The sequence below is a fragment of the Ciconia boyciana genome, chromosome 1 (genome assembly GCF_034638445.1).
Source record: "Ciconia boyciana chromosome 1, ASM3463844v1, whole genome shotgun sequence".
NCBI lineage: Eukaryota > Metazoa > Chordata > Aves > Ciconiiformes > Ciconiidae > Ciconia > Ciconia boyciana.
The window spans coordinates 152,315,838-152,339,894 of record NC_132934.1 but is presented as its reverse complement, the minus strand read 5'-3'; the positions used below and the strand labels follow the sequence as shown (position 1 = coordinate 152,339,894).

Below are 24,057 nucleotides of genomic sequence, written 5' to 3'. Positions count from 1 at the left end.
ATAGCATCAATCAAAATGGCACGCAGCCCTGTAAGAGCTCAGCAAGAATGCCTGGCTCTTTTAGGGGCTAGTACTAAAGTAGTGATGGTGGTATGTATAAATATATGTGTATATACAGATATATGTGTGTGTGTAAGTTTTATATGTGTATATATATATTTATCACAGTAATGAAGGCAAGATCCGCCGTGGTCAGCTTGTACAGCTGCCTGCACGGACGGCTGCAGCTCGCCGCTGGCAGAAGCAATAACCACCGTCTTTCCTCAACTTGCCCGCTCACAGGAGCTGCAGGTTAGCAGGCATGTTGTCAAACCCTTTGGAAAATCACCTGCTGTATTTTCTAACGACAATAAGTTAAACAGTTCCATTGGCCGAATTTGCAAAACTGTCCTCAGTCCTTCTTCTCCCATGGCGCAATGAGTCCCTTTCGAGGGATGCCCTGGCCGGTCCCTAAAGGTCTCAGTCACGGGAGCAGAGCTGGTGGGTGAAACCAAAATCCCGCCTGCCCCCTGAACAGCGGGCAGGGCCCTCCTAGATGGGGCTACGGTCTCCACTCACTGCTTTCCCTTCCTAAAAGTCCAGATTACCACGGGCACCCCTGGTGTATTCACTTACTTTCAAATGTCCTTTTAATCGTAGATTTGGGTGAGTTATTTGGCTATTCTACACCAAATGGTCTGAGGGCCTGACAATTTATACACACACAACTTGTGTCACTTTTACAGATCTATTGCTTTTTTCCTGCCTTGTAGAGATTCCTGCGCATTTTTCTGCATGAGACATATTTAAAATGGAAAATAAAAATAACACATTAATCCTTTCCTTCCTCTGCCTCCCAGATGAGCAAAACTGTTGGAGTAAACTCAAAACCATTCCTTAATTTATGGAGAAATGCACAAGCTTAAATCAAGCTCTGAGAAGATTAGATTACAAACTTTCACTGGAAAAACTTCAGGGACACCAATTCTGAGAGCTGCTGAAAGCTTCGAGTTGTTGAACCCCCCAAGCTGCCGCAGACACCTCTTCCCTCCAGCGCAAGACTAAAGAAAACTATTGCCTGCCCCGTGGAAAATGCCAGATGCTACAAACGCCGGCGCAGATCTCATGCCCGCATGGCCAGCTGCTGCGGGTGCCAGCCCCGGCGCGCTGCCTGCACAGCGCGGTGGCCCGGTACCCACCGCGCCGGAGGCACCCGCCGGCGCTCACCCCAGAGCTCAGCACCGTAGCACGGAGTGACGTGTCAGAGCGATGTGCCGAGCAGGTTTGAAGACTTTGACATTTGCAGTAACTTTTTTTACAACCAGCCAACTGGCACAAAAGCTGCTGCACATCCAACCCGGGACAAGCAGCTAGAGACATAACCCCCAGCGCGTGGTGGCCTCTGGGGACACCGATGGTGTTGGGTGCGTTTCATTTTTCAGATGTGTCCCGTACCTGTTCCTGTGTAAGAGCGTTGGAGATACCTGGGCAGTGCTGCCGTGCGTAAACCTGCTGATCTAACAAGAGAAATAGGCCAGGAGTGCAGCAAATGTTTTTCTGCCTCTCTGAGCCACCGTGATGTGTTTTGTCAGAGGCGAACAAGCTGGGAGCAATAGATATAACAGGGTTAAAATGGTGGCTGCTCTGTCATTTTCCACGCTAACCCGGGTGCCTGAGAATTGCTGAAATATGGCTGAAATGCTGCTGCACTACATCTTGCTTAAAAAAGTGATTTGTTAAAAGAAAATGCATGCCAAGTAACTCAGTCTGGTCCATTAAAATAATATGTAAACACTGGCCCCGCAGTTTAACCATCACACATTTTGATAGCCTTTAGGAACTGAAAGGCAATTCTCGCCCCTCTCTGCATTATCATATAACCTCATCAGAAGATAAACAGCCTCCTTACCCCCAAACATTTTGCAATTTGCATTTAGATTGTTTGGTGCCAATGTTCAGGATAAGATACTTCCCAACTCTGTCAAACAAAACCTGATTGTCATTTAGCAGCGTGGCAGTCAATTTATGTTTCCATTAATGCAGATCCCAGGCAATTATCTGGGGAGGGGAAGGGGAAAACCTTAACAAATTGCCCCCATGTCTGCTAGGCTTATTTTCCAGTGGGCAGCTGGAGGGCCAATTTGATATACCCATGAGGAAGAGCAAGTGACTGCCTTTCTGCTGTTGCTGGGGAGAAAGGAAAGGTGGGGGCAGCTCACGGACCCGTGGCCGTGCAGCATCACACACGAGAGTCAGCCCCGAGCGCTTTGCGGAGGCAGCAGTGATGCGGGGCAGGGTCCTCACACCTGGGTCAGGAACAGCCCTGGGGACATGGCAGGCTTCGACTCCCAACCTGATGCAGCGGCGGAGCCGGAGCCAGAGCCCCAGTGGGTTTCCTTGGGGCTGGTGTGGTGTGTGTCCGCACTGCAGGTGGAGTTGCGCTGCCACACGCTGCCCTGTCCCCGTAGTCCCCTGGGCTATGCCTGCACCCTCCTCGGGGACCCTGGCCCCCAAGTGCTTGCTGTGGTTCTGCTTGTCTGGGTGGGATGGCAGAGGATGTGCCCTCCTGGCCATGGGACAGGCCCTCCACTGCTGCCATGCACACCCCAAAACTGCACTCCTGGGGCCTGCCGGGGGGTTGCGTGCACCGACATGACTGGCATCAGCTTTACCAAGCTCTTGTGCAGATGGGAAATGGAAATTGAATACTTTTGCCTTCTCTGACAGTAAGTTGAAGGCACTCCTCCCTTCCCTCCTGTCTTAATGGCCTCATTTTTCCTCTGCCCCATCACTTAGCGGTGCTCCCCATCACTGCTGCGCTCCCCACAGGGAGCCCATGGATGACAGCAACCTCACTGCCGAAGGCAGCTCCCCCATTGTTCACCCCCATCTTTTGCTGGGGTGCAGCCAGCACCTTCCCCAGCTGCGCAGCGCCGGCGGCACCGACTGAGCCTGGGGTTTCCCTGGGCGTGCCATTTCCCCGAGGACACTCATCCCTCACTAAAAAGCCACCCCCCTTGCCAATGCCCTCTCTGAGAGGGGCGGGCAGGGACCACCGGGGCGGCCCCACTCCCTGGTTGCCCTCCTTATTTGTGGGTTTTTCCACACACACACGTATGTGTGCACCCAGGAGGTTGCAAAGCTCATAATCCTTCGTGTAACACTTTCTTTTGCCTTTGCAAAAACACCGCGTCGCATCTCGGCTGGTGCGAAAGAGCCATTTGTGTTGGCAACACCTTTCAGTCGCTCCCTTGCCAAGTCAGTGGGATGCTGGCTGTCTTTCCCTGGGGCTGCGGGGGTCTCCATGGGGTGGGAGTAACGAAGAGAGCCAACTGGGGATGGGCTCACCTGCAGCTGAGCAGACCTATAAACATGGAGGGGACACGCAGGCTGTCTGCCGCAGTGTGCTGCTGGGAGGCTTGCGGGGCGAGAGGACCCCCTGGTGCGAGCCCCTTGGTGGCCTGGCTCGTGGCCCCTCTGCGGCAGCGTGGGGCAGGCGGTGCTGCTCGGCGGCTGAGAAAAATCAAGTTGTTTTCTGAAGGGAGGGGAGACACCCGCGCCCCAGTGATTGGAAATACATCTGTGGCTGCTTGGAAAGTTATTTTTGCTACATGAAAGGCTGGGACACCAGGACAGGGCCTTCTCCAGACTGTATCACCTCTTGGCTTCCCTGCTAGTACAGCTCATTTATTTGGTTTGGCATTGACTGGCCAAGCTGTGTAGCTGCCAGGTTCACCATGTTAGAAGGAGCTGCTAATGTCAGGAAGAGCTTTTGGCCGCAGGAAAGCCCTGCAGATGTTGTCCAGGTGGTTCTGCTCTCCATGAGCGTTTAGGAATAGTCAAGCCGTGTAACAATTTTACGATGATTATTTGTCTTTCGAAACATGACTGGGATTCCTATCAGGCGCTGGAGCAGGAGCAAAGGGCGGCGTGCGGTGCGAAGGCTGGGCGAGGTGTGCCACGTGTGCTGGCAGCGCGGGCCGAAGAGGTGCCAGAGGAGCAGGACCTGGAGAAGCGTGGAGGACACTGGCACTCCAGACCAGCTTGGACATAGCTGGCAGGCTCCTCCGTGCGGCATTTTGCACCACGCTGCTTGTCAGGCAGGGCAGCCGGTGAGGCCGAGCAGAGGGAGAGGTGTTGCCTGCCCACGTTTAAATTCTTGTAGTTCCCATGTTTCAGAATTTTGATACGGGATCCAGCTGAGGCAAAGAGAGACTCGTGTCACCTCGCTGGAGGGGTGGCTGCCTTGAGCAAGCCCATGACAAAGAAGTCCCGGTGGGCTAGCTGAGCGTGGCTCCTGCCTGCCCTACACGCTCCCGACTGGGGCAATGAATCACCACCTGCGGGTGCCTCTTCCTCAAAGGTGTCTCCCAGCTGAATCAAGGCAAACAGATCCAGAGCCAGTGCATGCTCCCCCCGCAAGATGCTCTGCACCATGCTGCTGAACGGGAAGCTCAGGCCACGTGCAAAAAACGGGCTTATTCCCCCTGCCTGGGCTAAGCGGGCATTCGGATGCCCAGGGTACAACCTGATCCTTCCCTCTCTCCCGGTTCCTTGGCTGTCCGTAGAGTGGAGGACACGTAGACCCTGCCGGCACTGTGCCCAAGCCAGGGGCAGGAGGAAGGGGGTCTTCCTCTGCCCACAAACCTGCTCAACCCACCAGGGGACCTTCGAGCACCCCTGAAGCCCGCTAGCAGGATTAGAGGCTGCTCTTTTCCTTGCAAACGCTTCTGCTGCCGCATCCCCTCCCAGCCTCTCTGCCATAGCCTTGCCTTCGCCACCTTAGTCCCTCTTCCTAGCCTGTCCCCGCTCTTTCTCTGGACCTACACACCTTTTCTCCACACGTAAGCTAGGTGTTAACTTCTCAAGATTTTGAAGAATCCCAGATCTGCCAAAAGAAGATCCAGAAAGAGATTCTAATTTTTGCTCAGGCATCTCTTACCTTTAACGGGCCTTCATTTATTGGGAATTACTACTGAAAGCAAAGGAGATGTAGGGGCAGCTCAAAAAGAGCAAGGTTTGCAGAGGGGTCTTCCCTGTTTTCCTTGTGAACCTCAGAGCCACTTACATTGTTAGTTCACTTTGCCATCTAATAGAGAGAGAAACCTCAGTCAAGTTGCCTTAATGTTTATTTTATTTAAAGAATCAGAAACACAGTCATTGTAGTTCATTTGTACTCATATCCGCCAACATGTCCTAAATCACGTTAACATTCATGTATAACAAAAACATTTTCTGAGCTGTGCAAAGTTCAAAGGAATTGTTCAATTACTTGAACCCATTTCTAGAAGAGCGAACCTGGCATTTTACAAACTGAGGCCGCCAGAAGGAGTCTTTTCTCCCCCCCCCGTTGTAGGAGATGCAGATGCCCCCTCCTCCCCCTTTCCCTGGTATGACAGGTAAAAATTAGACCACAGTACGAGTCGAACCTCTCTCAGTCCAGGACTTTCCACATGGCACTGGGTCACGTTTCCGTATCACTGAGCTGTATTAAGTTCTGCACTTGTGCTCCTGGCATGGAAGTGATTTGTCCAAGAAGATTACTCAGTAACCCAAACTGTGATGATAAGCAATAAACAGGGGCCAGAAACAGCTGTTATCAAAATAGAAACACCCCCCCAAATATTTTTCCTTGCAAGAGGTACGACTGGAAGGGTTGTCGTCCATTAAAAAGACCATCATCCTCCCTGCAAAATATATTTTAAAGCACTGATTTCATGACACGACATCTGTGTGTTTTCCTTGATCTTCTCACACATCAACTTTTGTCCTGTTAGAGTTAAGCATAAAAAGGTGGAAATCTGGAACCATTTTAGATCTGGCTAAACACAATAGGCAGCAAGCAAGCCGTCATCCTGTTTCGTTTTTCTGAGTGTAGTAAATACACCCATGGAACAGAATTTTAAGAGAGCTTTAACCACTGTAGGTTGTCAGAAAAATTCTCCTCATCTCTGACAGATCTAACCCAGAATTTTTATTGGAATTGATAACACGCATTTTGGCGTTGCTGACTCTCTAACTGTGCAGTTTACTGTTGGAGGTGCAGTGATACCAGTTCTGATCTGGACCAAATAAGTGGACAGATATGGCTCTAGTCTCAAGCAAGTCTTTCCAGAAGACGTTTCTTCAGTCTCTTGTTGGTTATAAAAAGGCAATTTCCTCTCAACAGTAACTAAACTTTTAGTGGCTGACTCATTACAATCTGGAATATGAACAAACGCGGCAACCTTAAGAATAAAAAGAAACACCCTGAAAATGATGCCTCCCTGTTTGAAGGTGCTATACTTGGCCATGGACTGTGTTTCTGGAATCGGTTTGTTACATGTGACAGCAAGAAGAAACTTATTTTACAGAGAACAAAGTCACGGAGCTGAACTTAAACAGGAACGCTCACTTACATGGGTTTTGATATGTACTAGTATACACGGCTTGAATGAAAACAAAACTTACACCTTCGCATATGAAATACTGGTAATGCAGTAATGATGTTCACCCACTGGGCCTCTTCCTTTTAATAAGATCATCTCCAGGTTACAGTGCCTCCGACACGCTTTTAAACAACCACCACATGTGGGCTTTGGCAAACAGCCAGCCGCTGGCAAAGGCAAGGTACAGATACAGCTACGAAAAGCCTTTCATCATGTTTCGTTCCTCAAGAGCCGATGTCTTTTTAAATACTCTCACAGTCGCATTACGGAATTTTTTGTCTTCTCCTTCATATGAATAAGTGGCTAAACTTGCTTTACATTTATTGCACCTTTAAGTCCCTGGTCGATGGAAGCTTATATTGCCTGATACGGTTTGTATTGTAGCTTGACCACGTTAAGAAATCGAACAGTCTCCAGAACTGTACATTTCTACAGTAAGAAATCACATTTCGATAACACAATTACAGCCGTCGCAGATCAGCTCTCGTCTCCATGACACAACGACAGAGGAAAACTCCACGGTCCCTGCGTGTGCTAGAACCTGCAGTGTTCTTCTTATTGCCATGAAAAAGTCAATTAAAATGACTCCTCTGGGAATTACTTCCAATTCGGGAGTAATTATCACTCTCCAGACAGAACGCTGTGCTTCAGCCTGGGTCTTCAGCCACTCTAAATACGTAGGAGAGAGCGAGCGCGTGCGTGCTGCACAGGCACGCTCCCCCAGGTATATTTATCGGTGACCAAGCGGCTTTTTCTCTTTGCCTCTATGAAGCATGAACAAGCAGTCTGATCTCGATCTTCAGGTACGTTTCTAATTTCATATGTTGAATGCAAATCTTGTTGCAGCCTCTCTGTTTAACCAAACCAAATCTTTAACAATTAAAAAAAATAGCACCAGATGTATGAAAAAGAGGAAATGTCTGATCTAGTAGGAATATATATAAAGTAGAGCAATTCTTACAGTAAAAAGGTACGTCATACAAAAAAGCAATGGAAAGTGATACTGAAGGACAAAAATCCATGCTGCATATAATAAGGGCAGTAGACAGGCAAAAGGGATTCTGCTCAAATAACCACAGTTTAATGGTGGAGCCGAACTTCCTCCAGGACCTCCCGGGCGGCAGCGCCAGGACACCGGATGGTATGGGACTCTGAGCACTAACACACTCACTGACAAACTTGCGCAGCATATCTCTGAGGTATATAGAAAGCATGACACTAACGGTTTGGACTCCTCGTTCTTTCTTGCACGACGATGCACCGATCTTTAGCTGGGGTTTTCTCCACCCTCCCCTCCCTCTTTTTCCCTCAGGAAAAATGAAATCCCAGTTTAAGAGCTTCCTAGCACACCTCCTTGAACTCTCAAATCCATCTTGCATAGGCCAGTAATAAGAACACTGCAGCTCTGACAAATAAGTTACAGCAATATAACAACTTTCCTCTTAATTTTTTTTTAAAGATATCTTCTCTATAATTTACACAAAGGGTTAACAGCCAGAGTTTAGGTTACGTACAGTCCAGATGGGCGTCCTTTCAGTCTGTGATTCCAGGTGGAAGGCACTACTTCAACATACCACTGTATGCACCGCACACGGTCTCAGGAGCACAGCGGGGCACTGCGTCTCCAGAGCTGTAGACTGAAGGGCCTGGGGGGAGTCTTTGGAAATAAAAATGGCAGTGGTTATCAGTCCAGTTTCCCTTTGCTGTCTCTTCTTGTGCTATTCAGTTTCCCCTGAAAGCTCCTCCAGTTGAGAGAGTGGCGAGCCGTCCTCAAAAGCTCTCGACAAAGCTCCCGGGGAAGAGGCCCGTCCTGCCGTTCCTCTGCAACGTCCCTTTGTACCAGCCGTCCTCCCGTTTCTTGTGCACAAACACAATGTCACCTTCCTTCAGTTCGATCTCGGCCTCGCTCTGCGGTGGGTACGGGACCACAACGCGGTACCTTTGGAGACAAAACCACAAAGACCTGGTCAGCAAGTGGTTAAGCCTGCATGTGATGGGAGCAGCCAGACTCCAGAACCAGAAATCTTGGGGAAAAATACTTTTGGAAACATCAATAAGTTACATTTTTGCACACCAGTTGTATCCAATGCAGCTGCATTTTCTACTAAAACTCAGTGTGACGGGGAGATTTCTGGCCAGCTTGACTGGAGACTTGATCAGGACATACTCTGGAGCCAGATCATGAAAGCAGGAAGGTACTGTCAAATGGCTGGACTACCTGCGGTGGTCCCTGCTCCTAGTCATGTGCTGAGCCTGTGCCAGGGACTCAGTTGCTTTCTCCCGACGCTGCATCTGCCTCTGCTGTAACATGTCTCATTCAGCACGGCATCTGCTCCATCCAAAAATCATAGAATCATAGAATGGTTTGGACTGGAAGGGACCTTTAAAGGTCATCTAGTCCAAGTCCCCTGCAATGAGCAGGGACATCTTCAACTAGATCAGGTTGCTCAGAGCCCCGTCCAACCTGACCTCGAGTCATCCAGGGATGGGGCATCTGCCACCTCTCTGGGCAACCTGTTCCAGTGTTTCACCACCCTCATTGTAAAAAATTTCTTCCTTACATCTACTCTGAATCTACCAGGCCCTACTAAAAAGTCTGTCCCCATCTTTCTTGTAAGTAAGTCCCCTTTAAGTACTGAAAGGCTGCAATAAGGTCTCCCTGGAGCCTTCTCCAGGCTGAACAACCCCAACTCTCTCAGCCTGTCCTCGTAGGAGAGGTGCTCCAGCCCTCTGGCTGTTTTTGTGGCCCTCCTCTGGACCTGCTCTAACAGTCTAACAGGTCCATGTCTTTCCTGTGCTGAGGGCTCCAGAGCCGGACGCAGTACTCCAGGTGAGGTCTCACAAGAACAGAGCAGAGGGCAGAATCACCTCCCTCGACCTGCTGGCCACGCTTCTTTTGATGCAGCCCAGGATATGGTTGGCCTTCTGGGCTGCAAGCACACATTGCTGGCTCATGTCCAGCTTTTCCTCCACCAGTACCCCCAAGTCCTTCTCCACAGTGCTGCTCTCAATCCCTTCATCCCCCAGTCTGTATTGATACTGGGGGTTGCCCCGACCCAGGTGTAGGACCCTGCACTTGGCCTTGTTGAACCTCGTGAAGTTCACATGGGCTCACTTCTCCAGCTTGTCCAGGTCCCTGTGGACGCCATCCCATCCCTCAGGTGTGTCAACTGCACCACTCAGCTTGGTGTGGTCTGCAAACTTGCTGAGGGTGCACTTGATCCCACTGTCTCTGTCATTGATGAAGATATCAAACAGCACTGGTCCCAGTACAGACCCCTGAGGGACAACACTCATCACTGATCTCCATCCAGACGTTGAGCCGTTGACCACTACTCTCTGGATGTGACCATCCAACCAATTCCTTATCCACCAAACAGTCCATCCATCAAATCCATACCTCTCCAATTTAGAGAGAAGGATGTTGTGGGGGACCATGTCAAAGACCTTATGGAAGTCCAGACAGATGACATCTGTAGCTCTTCCCCTGTCCACTGATGATGAAAGATGGGGTTTGCAGTGCTCCCACCAACTGCCTGTGATATTGGCAGAGGTTAGCTAAAGCAGTTCACATTTTTCTTATTATGTTTCTTGAGAATGTACTTTGGGTCCCTCAAACCTGGAAGGGAAGCTAAAATTGAGAGGTATCAAATGACTTTCAAAGCACTCTCCAAACCAACAGGGAGCCCCTGTCCTGAATCATTCACAGGGCTCTCTGGGAACTTAGTTTTCAAGTGTCACTTCATTTCAATGAAGTAATGACGGGTCTGATCCTGATACAGGTATTCTGCACTCAGGCTTATCAGCAGGTGTCGTCCTGAGAGCACAGAGTGGGCCCTTTTATATCAACACACTTGTGTGCAGAGCAGGGAATATATTTCTGGTGCACTGTCTTTTTTTCTTCAGCACATGTACTTTTGCAGTCATCTGGCATTTGGTTAACAGTCAATAACTGTCTTGCTAATTGCAAAGTAATGAATACAGTAAGATAGTTAAAAGATGCCAATTGATTACCTAAAGTCCATCTCCTGAGGATTAATATTTCCGCAACCACTACACGGCCACTGATGCCCCAGTCATGTTTGTTACCAGACGAGTATTTACTTAACATAATATCCTGTCCTTGAGGACTAACTTCAACGTGCCCTGGAGGCTCTGGACCACTCCCTGAGGCCATTCCCAGTGAGACGGTACCAAAGCAAGGGGCTCTCCAGTGGCAGTCGCTAATTTTCTTTGCAGATGTTGCTCAGGTAACTAGTGACTGTGGTTCTGAAACTAGGGACTCCACTTTGACATGACAGTGAAAATACCAGCTTTGGCTCTATGTTTGGGCATCTCCATGGTAAAACATCCTGTTACTTGGAAAAGCATTTAATTCCATTTGGAGAGGAGATTCTGCTCTAAAACCTGACTACGGCCTTTTTATCTTGACACAGCAACACAGTCATGTAGAAAATATATGTGTTCAAGTGCCATCAAAAATCTGCCGGTCTTGTCTGACCCTTGGTCAATAAATCTAGTTGTCACTTCCTCCCTCTGTGGAAAAGCAAATAACAGAGGTTGAAATGTGTGCTGCTGGCTGACTGGAGGAATATGGTCTATCACGCTATCATCTGTGGAACTGCTACACTTATATTATGAAGCTTTGCCAATTACAGCCATTATGCAAATGAATGCACACATTATTTCAAACACTCTGCTGCAGTGTTGATTAATTAAATTATCAGAGTGGAACAATTGTAGCTAAGATGATGCCAAGTTTCGGATCTCGCAACTCTATGCACAATCACAGAGCATCGGAGCTCTGCACCAGGATCTCAAGAGGCTTTGAGAAAGAAGAGGGTCAGACCTCAGCAGCAGCCGGGTGGTGCAGAGGTACTCGCAGGTACCTTTTGGCAGATCAGGAAACAGAAACAAAGAAAAAGGTGGTGCCTTGGGCAGGGTTGCCCCAAAGACCCAGCTGGGACTGCCAGCACCTCGTGTCATACCTTAAGCACAGAGCCATCCTTTTAAAGCCAGACTACATCCTCGGAGTGAGGAGCCGCTAGTCCCTAAATGGTTCACATGAGGAGGGAGGTGACCACGCTCGACAGGAATGTGTCCATCGTCATAAAAGGGGTTCTACACAGCATCTCCTTAGAGATTTAGAAAAATAAATCTCAGTTGCTGCCTTACCAAACAAAGTACTTTTTCCCATTTAAGGAAACTCCAAATGCTACGCTTTAAATTTAATTAACTATGGTACCTCATAGGATAGCACCAAAGTGGTTTTGATAGAATAACGAAATCTTAGATACGAAAGACCTTGCAAATCAGTTAAGAAATCCTCCGTGAGAGATGGGAAAAGCTGCTGTGCTTTTTCCCTTGAGAGGCTTTTGAAGCGGGGCCCGGGAGAGGCAGCCCGGTGAGGGCTGCAGCAGGCAGCAGCACCCGGCTGCCCGCCCGCAGGTCGCTGCGGTGCCGTCCCTCCAGACCTCCAGGTGGCATCTCAGCCTAGTTTATCCTCTGGATTGAACTGCAAATACATATATTAGCCATATTTTTTTGGCAGAAAAGATCTCTTCTTTTCCCTCCCAGACATCCTCCCTCACTCCCAAAAAGGCAGTCCTGTGTACTTCTATTTATATCCCCCCTTTTCATTTCCCCTTTTGTCCTCTCTTTGAGAAGCTACTATAAAACTGTAGGTTTTCTTAGACCAAACTGCTTCCTGGCATTTTAGATGGATCTCAGAGTGATCTCAATTTTGTCTGTGTCACATTACACCTCTAAATTACCAACTTTAAAAAATCCTAATTAGCTGGGCAGCAATTGTGATGATAAGTGTGGCAGCCACCTCTGCCTATTCTTAACAGTTTGGTATTTTCTGTTGTAAATAGCACTTTCGGACAGTTGTAATTCTGCCAAATGTTAACCACTTTGGCCCAAACTCTCCACAGCAGTTGACTGTGTCAGGCCGAGGGTCCCACATTTAGCCCAAATGGTCTCATCACCTCCCGGAATAACGTGAGGGGTTTTGCAGCACTGGCAGAACCCAGGTGAGGACTTCCACAAACTGCTCTCAGGTCCCCATACCTGGGAGCAAAGACCTCTCCTGGGGCCCTGTTGGTCTGTCAAGGATGGTGTTCCTTCAGAAAATCTGGCTCTCGGCCAGATTAAAAGCATTCAAACCACCCCAAAATGGCACATGCTTAGTAGAGGCTTGTATGAGCACTGAAGGTGAAATCTCTGCTGATTCATGCTCCAAGATGTCCTAGCTCTGTGGGACCTCAGAGGCTGCATTTCTCTTCCTTTCCCAGCAATGGGCTCCTCATGTTTTTCTCTCAGGGCACAGACTTGATGCTGGACTTCCCCACTGCTGGCTGCTGTGGCATCCTTGGGCTGGGCACTTCATCCCCGGAGGGGACTGTCCGGGATGGGCAGTGGCCTGGGGAGGGTCCTTGGTGCCCAAGAGAAAATATATGAGGAGAGTATCAGCAAGGATGGGGATGGGGTTTGCCTGAGCAGGGAAACCTCAGGGAGTTGGAGAGGGGGGGTAAGGTGAGGGAGGGGGTGGAGGGAGAGCGAGGCTGATGGGAGGAAAACTGGGAGCCAAGGGAGAAATGGGACAGAAGGTGTGGGTATGGCTGCTGAGGGGGGCAGCTGTGCTGAGCAGAGTCTAGGAGAGGAAAGAGCCTTGGTGGGAGGGAGCCTGGGGCTGGGGCTTGACATCCTGTGGGGCAGGAGACTGCATGGGCAGAGGCTGGCACTGGGGCTGAGGGTAGGACGGGGACCTCGGCAGCAATGAACCCACTGAGAGCTGGGAATGGGTCCGTCATCCCTGTCCCTCTGCTGCCAGCAAAGACCTGGGAATCCCACTGTCTCATGTCTTCACAGCACTTGCCTTGCAGTCAAAGGAAACACCTCTCCCACCCAGCTCTCACTTTGCTACTGCTGCTGACATCTGCAAGGTACAGCTAAGACTCCTAACCTCAAACAGATGTTACAGGATGGACGTTCTGGTTTTGTTTCCTTTAAAAAAGCAAACTGACTAAAAATGTCGTGTATGTAGATGCATAAAGACATCCACTACCTTAACAGAACAGGAATGTTTCACACCCATGAATCTGAGATGATGAAACAGGCAACTAAAATTGCCCATGACTTCACTTTTGCTTGGGTGCAATATAATCTTTCATTACATGATTGCATACTATTTTTCCCATAGGATGCCTGTCTCATTTAGTGCACAAGATGTCCTGCTCTGGACGTGAGTCAAGGCTCTGACAGGGAAGAGTTGTGTGGCTGCCAAAGCCACCCCATCTTTCGCAGAGGTTGGAGGATGTCTAGTAAGCGACCACAGCGAAACTCAAGAGTAGCGCAGGTGTGGGGAAAGTGGCTTCTCCAACTCCTCCAGCTGCAAAGCCTCGTGCCACACTTTCCACAGACTAAGACTCATCTCATGCTCCCTAGCTGCGTAGGAGTCAGCTGTCTGGTCTAAATTACTCATGCAGGCTCTCTGTCAGCGTGCACAGGCAGGCATTGAACAGTATTGATCAGAACTGATCAGTAATTAAGGGCTGGGCTCAGGTCTGGACATTGAGGAAAAAACCCCCAAAATACTAAGTATCTCCTCAATGAGTAAATACGTGCATCCAGGACACTGATGGAGCTGGAGAAACTTAAGAAAACAGATGTACAATGAGGCAAATTAGGTCTGCAGGGCTAACCTCCAATCCGGTCCCATTTAGGGGGCTTGAGTTCGGATGCTTAATGCAGGTTCTGTTTGTCAAAGTGTCATGCACTCAGGACAGGTTTCAGGAGTCCAGTCCTGTGACTCCAACAGGTCCCTTGCATGTTAGGGCTACACAGTTAGTTTTGTGGGGGATAGATAATCAGTGAAAATGAGGCATCTACCCTGGTTAACCACTGCTCTCGCTTATCGGTGGAGCTCTATTTCTCCATCTTGTTACTGGCAGACTGCAGAGACCTGCAAAGTGCCTCTGCACACTACAAGCCAGAACCTGCTTCACCATACTACGGTGTCTGAATCAGCAGCCTTAGAAGAACAAATCTCAGCTGGATCTTTTTCCTTCTGCTGGAAATATTGCAGGATTCAATTTCTGAGGTGGTTAATTCTAGTTTCTCAGTCCTAAGGCAGGTATCCCTAGTCAGAGAAGCACTTACCCATGTGCATACATGTCACTGTTCAGTCAGAACTTACTCCTGGGGTAATTTCTCTAGTATCACTTTCCAGGAAAGAAAAACCCCTTCCTTTGCTTTCCGTTTTGGCAAAGAAGATATACGTGCACAGCAAAATTGAAGTCAATGGGTGTTAAGCACATGCTTGAACGCTTCCTTGAATTGGGAGCTCAATTTCTAATGTGGCAGTGATTTGTAGAAAGGATACATGGAAACATGGAGAGGTCTATTTTAAAGGTCAAACTCACTGCTCCCATCTTATTCTGCAGCATTGTTGTGGTTACAACTTGCTTGAAGGCTCCACGAAAACCATAGAAACACGGCACAGATCTACCAGTCGTGACAGTAGGTCTGGATACGACCGCTTTATCAGAACATAACATGGCAGAATTAGTGCCAGCTACTATAGAAGAGTCAACAACGCGTGACATGTTTTACTCAGGTTTGCATCTGGGAACAGTGCCAGGCAGCGAGGGGAACATGACTCACACACACACACACATGCACGCTCAGCTCTCCTGTTTTGCTTAATATACAGTCATATTTTCTTGAAGGGGGTGGCAAGGAAAGTATTTTGCTTTGGCGCTGCTAGGCGGACAGCACACCCCTCTCCCACGTGAACTGACAGCGTCAGTGGGATGTGGGTGTCTGTGGCCCAGGCTCTGCCTGGCCACAGTGCATCCCTGTACTGGTCCTGTTTCTTGCACCAGCAGAAACCAGACAGAGCAGCAGGTGGAAAAGAGCATGTGGGGCACACACAGCCTGATGGGGTAATCACTTGACAGTCAATCACTGCAACACGAAGTGACAAGGACACCACCTGGGAAATTTCTCCGCTCTGCTGCTTGGACTGCTGGATGCTTTATGGCAGAGAGCAGCTGAAGGAAGGTGGTTTTATAAACTGATAGTGGGAAACTACACCCAGAAGGCAGAGATGGGCACTAACTATCCCAGCAAACCAGTGAAATGTCAAGGCTAAATGATGGGAGAGCCAGGAGCAATTTCCTTTCTAATCCAGCCATCCATAACCAGGTTTTGGAATATCAAGTAGGATAAGATAAAATAATTGTTTTCCTCACTCTCCCCATGCACAAAAAAATGAATGAGAGCATAAACATTAGCAGCATCTCCGAGAGGGTGAAGTTCAGTTCACCTTCCTGTCTGGCTGCAACTCCCACAAAGGGCTGTACTGTCGGGCAGTGGAATAGGCAACTCTTCCCTTAAATCGTGAGCGTCAAGCCATAAGCAATCAGAGCCTTTTAATGCACCTCCGATATGGCTAGTGGCATGACCGCTCGGATTTGATCAGTAGCCTGGATGTGGCAAGTGCTGGAGCTGCAAGCCAACCTCTATGGGAGAAGTAGCGGTGCTCTGCTGCCTGCATGAGCCTCATTTCAAATGCCGTAAATATTAAGGAATGTGCTACTTCTTCCAACCTTTCAGTGCTCTGTCTCTATGCGCACAGATGGGCGTTGGGAGACAGAAAGCCAAGTACAGCTAAGTGCACTGAAATGCTTTGCAGCTTTTTAAAATTTCATCCAGCATCTGAATCTGTTTATCTAACCTTTTTTTCCCTCTCCTCCCTTTTCTTTCTCAGAGAATTGCTCCTACTGTGCAGATGAAATGCACCAAAATGCAAACAAGCAAAATATGGAGCTGAGTGACGTTGAATGCGAGTTCCTCCATTGCCAGATGTGAAAAGAACAAGTGGTTTGAAAACCGTAATTTGTTTAAAAAAAAATATAATTTGTTACTTCTGAGCAATTTGATGATTTAATGAGCACAGATGGATGTGGGATGAATTTCTAGGAGACAAGTGTTTAATGTATCTGCTCAGATTATTCCAGGACTAAGCATTATCCTTCCTAGTGCATGAAGGTAATTAATATTTCCCATTATGGGCATGAAAAAACCCATATGATCAGTTAAGGAATGCAGATACACCAATGATATGGAAGTTAATTCATAAATCAATTAGAGAATCTTGCCTGCTGTGTATAATTAGGGTTACTTCAATTATAGCTTATTTTCGGATTTAAGACTTGGGAATTAAAAATGCTTAAAATCAGAGTTAAGTTCCTTACCACCATATACTGCAATTGGAAGTATTTACTCAGTTTTAGCAGTCTAAATCTATTTACTCCTGATTCCAGCACAGCTGAGCAGATGCAGCTAACCCATGTCCCCTGGTTCTATTCTGCCACTTAAAATTGTCATCAGTTAAATATTTCACTATCTGGACCATCCTGAGGTGAACTCAGAGATTTGTAGGATATAGGACTAGCCCTGGCATACTAAATAATGTGTCTGGACTTCTCTACAGTAAAGCTTTGAGAGCAGCACCTCTACAGCCAGCCCTGGAAACGTTCTTCAGATGTTCAGAGGGGATGTTCTTCCTGGCTTCTTTTCATGGCTACATTTAACTAAAGGTGCAGCATTCCACTGATTTAGTTACACTGGTGCTAAATCTGATTTATATTGGTTTAGCTTTTCTTATAGCATTAATCTAAACTGATGTAGACCAAATTAAGTGTGCCTAAATAGGGATTGGTTTTTCACTCCTTTTACTAAATTGCTTTTTCATGGATTTTAAGGACAAGAGACTACTGTGATAGTCTGCTCTCACTGCCTTCATTACAATGCTGAAGGACTTGCCTGTATTTATTTCTGCTTCAAGTTTAATAGTTGCGCTTGAACAACAGCATCTCTTTCAGACAAAATGCTCAATCTAGAGTAAAAATATTCCCATGTCTGTCCCGTCTGCAGTCTCATACAGTTACCAAGCCATTCCTAAGCCTGCTCCTTACCAGGTGTACCAGAGCTCCCTGTATCACTCACTGCAAGTATATTGTTTTAAATTTTCCGTCATTCTTATGATGCTTCTCTGAGGCCACTCCACTTTGCCTCAGATTTGGCTCTTTTGAAATGTACTGTTGTTACTCTGTGTTCTCCTTACCAATGCATTGAATTAGCTCTGTACCAACGGGTCTGCCCTCTTCATCACCTACCTCCCACTTCAGTCCTCCATTCTGCAATAGCAAAGACTTTGTTGGACAGTGCAGGTCCGAGACCCAACTCTTGTTGGGCTACACTACATACATGCACAATCATTTTCTAGTGATTTCTGATCTAGAGTTAGATTTGATGCTAGTGAATCAGTTTTCAATCCACTTAGTATCTGCTGTGTCGGTTGGGTATAGTTTACTCAGCAAGACATTTCATGGTAACAAACCAGATGCCTTAGAAAAGTTTAAATGTGTTACAGTGTCATTGTCACCTTCCCAACCAAATTTCAACCTGCATTCAGTAAAACACTGTGTAAGGTATGAACTGTCCTGTAGTATCCCTTATTATGCCCGCATCATCTGCTCCATGACCCCATCTGGATTCAGGGTCAGGTGGCTTGCCCAGTCCATTCCCTTCAGCCTCTTTCATACACTCAGACAAAAATAGTTTCTTTCAAACTTCTGGAACTTTACTATTGTTCCAAAACTGTTTTAAATATCAATTCCAGAGAGTTCCCTAGACTGCTTTTTGAAAACTCTTTGATGCTTTTGTAAAAAACATGTTCTCCTCAATCACTTTTTGAATGGAAAGCATTTCAATAGCACCATATCAGTGCATTACCTGTTCCCTTCCCAGTCCTCAAACTGCAGTCTTGTAGAAAATACTTACCTGAACCCCATGTGACTCTGCACATGGAGACCTAGCTCTTTTCTGTACCCCTGCTTCTAGTCAGTTATCTCTCTCTCTACCTGCTTTTGTATTTTGGTGTTCCTACTCTACTCTTTTTGGGTTTGCAAGGTCAGTTACTCTAAGGTACCAAGGTGCAGAGCAGGCTGCTGAAATGAACTCCAGAATCACTGGTATGTTCCTCTCTAGAAATGAGCTACATTTTTGGTAACAGGTCACTGAAGATGGCACTACCTGTAAGTATCCTAAACAAGAAGAATTTTAAACAGTCGTTGGTATTGCAGATCAGGCCAGAAAGGGCCTTCATGAGCAAACACGTCACCCTGTTGCCCCCAGGCAGGAAGCGCCACATGACAACCCCGTAAGTTTATTAAAACACAGGGATCCCACTTAAAAAGTGGCCTTTGCCAACAGCATTTACATCCTTTGGGCTGAGAAAGCACTGCTGTCCTCCATATTTAGACCAGGGCTGTATGGTGTCGTGGACAGGTGCTGCTCACCACTTTTTAAATCAATGAACGTTAAACCTGCACTGTGTGTCAAATGATTTTCAATGGGCAGATGCATGTAAGCCCTGTCTTCCTAAAAGACAGCTGAGCCACCTACAGTCCATCCCCAGAGCAGCAAAACTGCAACAACCCTTGAGCACGTTAAACTTGCAGCCCTCCTCCAAATGGACCCTGAGGATGCAGGTGACCTCAGGAGATACACAGCTTACCTTTCCCGGGGCAAAGGCTTGGGCTCTGGCCGAATAGCTGCCATGGAAGAGAGGGGCTGCCTGGCAGGAGAAGGGATGGAAAAATTCAAATCCAAGGAGCCTGTTTTCCTGTGCAGAGGCTCCAGCCCCATGGCTCCCTGCATTTCACTCTCAATAGGGCATGAGCCAGCCCTGCCGTGGCTGGAGAGGGAGGAGAGCTCGGGTCCCACCGCCCCTTGCAGGACTCCTTCAATGGCTGCCTGGGGGTCGTGTGTGGGAGACACGGATGGTGGGGAGCGTGACTTCTTTTTTGTTGATGCTCCTGCTAGAAGTTTCAGCAGCCCGCTCTTCTTCTCCTTCTGCAAAGGAACGAAACAAAACATGGGCAGTGAGCAGACATACCAACTCCCTTTGTTTTTCTTTTGGAAAATCTCAATGTGTGTGGCAGGAAACCTCCCAAAACTGCCACGATTAGAGGTGGATCCAGGGAGAACTTGAGCTTTCAGTAATAAAGATCCTACAAAAATCCCTCCTCATCCAACAGGGCTTCAACTTGTTCAGCAGAGTAAGGACCTAACATACTGCAAAGATTATCTCAATTTTCAAATCCACCCAGGCAGTGGTTGTGCCTTTTGAAAGAAATAGTGCAGTTACAGTGGGACAGCAAAGGTACAAACTTCCCATGCAGAGAAGGCGGCAATCAAAGTCCTGCCCTCTCTCTTCCAGGAGAATCCTGTCCCTCAATAGAGAAACTCCCCAAAAGTAACAAATCAGGCCCTATGGCTAAAAACCTCCGCTGGGAAGCACAAGGGTCTGAGGAGAGATTTCAGATCCCAGCCCACTGCAAGAGAAGCGTTTATCATTCCTGCCTCATTTACCACCTGATGCAGATTTACTGTAGGGAGAATTGAGGCACAAGACCGTGGTTTAATAGCTCTTTCCAGCGTGTGCTCTCCTTCACATCCTGAATCACACAGCTGTACCTATTCGTGTCTCCCTCCCAGAAGTGGGTCACTTCTCATGCGTTAAGGTAAAGGTATCACCTTGATGTTTGAAGATAGACCACAAAATTCACAACTGGCAATTGCAGTGGCAGTTCATGGGAGGTTTCAAAGTTCTACAAGGGTTTCTGATACAGAGGGATGAAAACAAGATAACAGCACCCTTTCAATTAATGTGAAAAAAAGAGTTCAGCCTGCATTACTGAAGAAACACATCTGACCTTGTGGGTTTTATAGCAGTGTGAGAAATCCTGCTGCACATTTACCTCAAGCACACACAAATACCAAATATTATGTCCTTCAGCTATAAAGTTTTTTGGGTAGAGGGATTGTGTGCAGAAACTGGCACAGTGCTAGGCTAGAGTTGCAACCAGCAATGCTGTGCAGTAAATTTTCCATTCTTTTTAATGACACAGGAAGTTTTGCAAAAGGTCTGTTAGATTTCTTCCTCTTCTGTCAGAAGTGCAAGCCATTACCCAAGACTATCTTCAGAGACTCAGGGCTGTGAAGTTTAGCTATATTTGTTAATTTGTTCTATAATAGGATCCCAGGGGATAAAAACGAACGCAGCAACTGCAATACTTAATGGAACAGAAACTATCTCTCTATCTTCAAGCAGGAACACTCTTTGGAAATACAAGCCAGTAATTTATCTATTCTCTGTAGACAAAATGTCCCATGCAAGGTTTAAAATGATGCTCTTTTATGTGCTGACTGCTGAAGTAATTTCTCAAAGCAGCTTTAAGGAATAGGAGGGCTACAATAAAATAAATATAAGCTTTTAGAAGATGCTTGGATTTACTACAATAAATGTACTTGGAGTATCTGATATCTCTGCTCCCAAAGTTCTTGTGTGCACTCTGTAGCTGTCACAGACTGGTAAGAAAACAGAAATACCTTAGACGTTAAGATGCGGAAGAGCTAAAATGAAGCATAGTTGTTATCACAGAGACAACGTCCACTGATTTTTGAAGAGTAGAGTCTGAACTACGCTTCCAGATCTCAGTCTCCTGCATACCACCAGTTCCAACTATAAGCTCTGTTTAAAAGGGCGTTTGTCACTCACAGGATGAAAGGATCCATCCTGCCAAGATGTTCATCCAGGCAGAATCCATGGAAGCTAAGGGAGGCTGGCCATATGGCACCATCAGGTCAAAAATACTAAATAAATTCCCCTGGAAACAATAGAAAAGCAGACCAAACGCCCTTGAGAAACATCTTCTTTCCCCAACGGGAAGGGACCGTTGTGGGAACTGTGGTAGGTATGCATGCTGGAATTCACCTGAAGCACCAGAAAAATACTTCAGTGTTTCTCTCACTCTCTAATTAAGAAATATCGCTGCTGTCATCATTATATCAAATTTTAAAGCTCTTCACGAAATTGCAAAACTCTCCTTTCCCTGTGGCGCACTGAAACAATAGCTGTAATGATCCCTGCATACTGTGTCAATATGCACTTGAAGGTGTCTAAAGGTCAGTGACAGAATACAATAGCCAGTGTGGGGCTCTGGAGAAACGGCTATTGTGCAGCAGTGAGCACTCTCAGCCTCTTTAATTGGCAGCTTTGCACATGCAAAGTAACTACGTGAACTAAAGCCCTGTATAATGAACAATTAATATTCCTATGTGGTAGCAGCTTTTCTAATTTTTGCTTCTAATTTAAATACCTTGGCAAATTTTCATTAGAAAAACCTTGTGTGACTTAGACCATTTAAGGCATAGAAGCAAAAATCTCTGGAAAGAAGGAGATGCATATATTCACACCCATCCGCACATTAAAAAGCAGATGAGTCTGACAGCCATTCCGTTTTGTTTACAAGAACGGCTTCCACTCTACACGGTTAGCCCTCGCATAAAGTTCTACGCTCAAGCTACTATCCCTCAGATAAGAGCGAGCTATAATGAACTTGCTGATGTACCCTTTGCTCTACTTTAAAAAAAGCAAAAATAAATAATTGATTTTTAGCCCTTCTTAGTCCACTGAGCATTTTACTAAACTTTTGAGACTAAGACCTGCGTTCTCTAAAGAGAGAAGGTGACTTACTTCAATTGCTAAGCTTAGTCCTGCTAGCCAAAACCTGAGGAGTCTCATCCTTCCCATAGTGGCCTTGGGCAAGATATTTAGAGGTGAACTGATACTAACCGCTTCGGGTGCCTGGAGATTAGACATTCCATCCAGCTCTTTCTCCCTTTGAGTCTGGCAAATGCTCTCAGCCTTCTGGTATCGCATTGCCAGATCCTCTGCCGATGCTGCTCAGAGCACTTCAAGCAAAACAAGGACTGTCAGGAGCTGATAATTTACTGTGGTGTCTCTCATGAGAAACAGATTGGGCTTGAACCTCCTGTGATCAGCAGTTCAACCTAAACCCCTTCATGCCTCCTCCCCCCATCTGTAAAATGGGACTAAGTTAAAACTCCTCCTTGTGCTGTGGGAATTCGTTAATGACTCCAGTGTCACACAGCTGTACATTTCTTTGAGAGCAACCGGTCCTTTTCCACGACTTTAATATTAAAAAAAGAAAAGATTTGGAATGGGATGTTAGTATGCAGTCCCAGTAGTGATTTATTGCAAATGTCCAAGTATTATGAATTCATTTAATATTTAGTGTAATAGCAGCCATCCTTCACAAGAAATTAATTTAATATTTATATGGCTGTCCAAGACAGTCCTGTCTTCAGCAGTTTCACTGTAAATGAACAAAGCATTAACAGGCATAAATGCTGTAGAGAAATCTACACTGATTGGTTACAGACTCTGTGGGTTTTGAAAAGAGATAAGAAGTTTACAGAGTACATATCTGATGACTTTCAGGAATTAAGTTTTTGAACGAAAAAAAAAGATGGTTTATTTTTTCCATTCACAGACGGCTGTTTTATTGTTTTCTAGGAAATCTGCAATCTACTGAAACAGCTGTATAATTATTGAGTTTTCTTTGCCTAGTAGCTACATTTCCAATTGACTGCAAACTGTGTTTGACATTCCTACCTCCTGAACCTGCCAAGGTCAGACCTTCGCATCTGTGTTGATGGATGGATTCACAGTATGGACAGCACTTCTCCCATCTCTGGGTTACTGCCCACGTGTTTAACTGAATTTAAATCATTACCTTTGTGTTGCTCAGAGGTTCAGAGTCAAAACTTCCAAACCATTAATTTCACAAGGATCAATACCTTGTTCAAAAAAAGGCAAAAGAGTGAAATTAGCTCTTTCAAATAAATCCCAGGCCATTTCTAGTTAAGAAGAAAAGGACTGTGAACACAGACAGTATAGGCAGGTCAGAATTTCTTACTTCTCTAGTGAAGCCTACACTTGAGTCTCCATTCCTACAGTGTAGCATGAAGGAATTTCAGTGGAAATCAGTCTCTGGCAGCACAAGGATGGGATGGGCAGCATTTCTGTGACCCTGAAGCATACACCTGGGGAAGCCAGCACTTGGACAGGTGCAAGTTCCCCTCGATATGTTGCTGTGGGAATGTTTGGAAAAGTGAATACAGCCTGAGCCTAAGAACTCACGAAGGACTAGATCAAAATTAAAGTCTCAGATATGTAAATGTTGAAATATTTTGCTTCACAGTAATTGGGGATGATTTTTCCCTTCATTAATAACCCCACTTGAAGATAATAACTAGCTCTTCTTCCAGCTTCAGCGATGAGATGAGCACAGAATGCTGCTACTTCATTGATGACTGAGTGATAACGGAGTCCCCTGTCTGCAAAGTAATAATCATGCCATAATCCAAATACCAATTATATGTACTGGCTATATTAATACAGATATTTTTTTTTTTTTTAAACCACCCTAATAAACAGAAAATTCTGTTTTAGTTTTCTTCATCTGCAGCTCCTAATACTTAATTTCCTACCTATCCAGGCTCATTAAATAAATGAGGAAACCTTACTGCAGCTGATAGAAAAACTGGCTCCAGCCATTGAAATGAGGTAATTTCTCATGCAACACCAGTTACATCAATAGATAAGAGAGCCAGAGGGAGAAAAAAGGTTTCATTTAAAAATGAAGAGATGAGAAACAAAACTGTTTAAATGCTGCCCTGAGCCCTACAGAACAAATGAGGAACTCAT

General features: G+C 46.5%; 1 protein-coding gene across 3 annotated transcripts in view; it reads right to left on the bottom strand.

Annotated features, from left to right (window-relative positions):
* Positions 1 to 5,090: 5,090 nt before the first annotated feature.
* SH3RF3 (SH3 domain containing ring finger 3) overlaps positions 5,091 to 24,057 on the bottom strand; it is a 255,958-nt gene continuing 236,991 nt past the window's right edge. For 2 of the 3 annotated variants that reach the window (XM_072849809.1, XM_072849810.1), the window contains 2 exons: positions 18,997 to 19,334; positions 5,091 to 8,346 (listed from right to left, as the gene is read on the bottom strand). In XM_072849809.1, the coding sequence (XP_072705910.1) occupies positions 8,178 to 8,346; positions 18,997 to 19,334 (507 nt within the window). In that variant the 3' untranslated portion in view covers positions 5,091 to 8,177. Of the gene's footprint in view, positions 8,347 to 18,996; positions 19,335 to 22,119; positions 22,239 to 24,057 lie in introns of those variants that run through there. The other variant, XM_072849811.1, reaches the window with a different exon arrangement.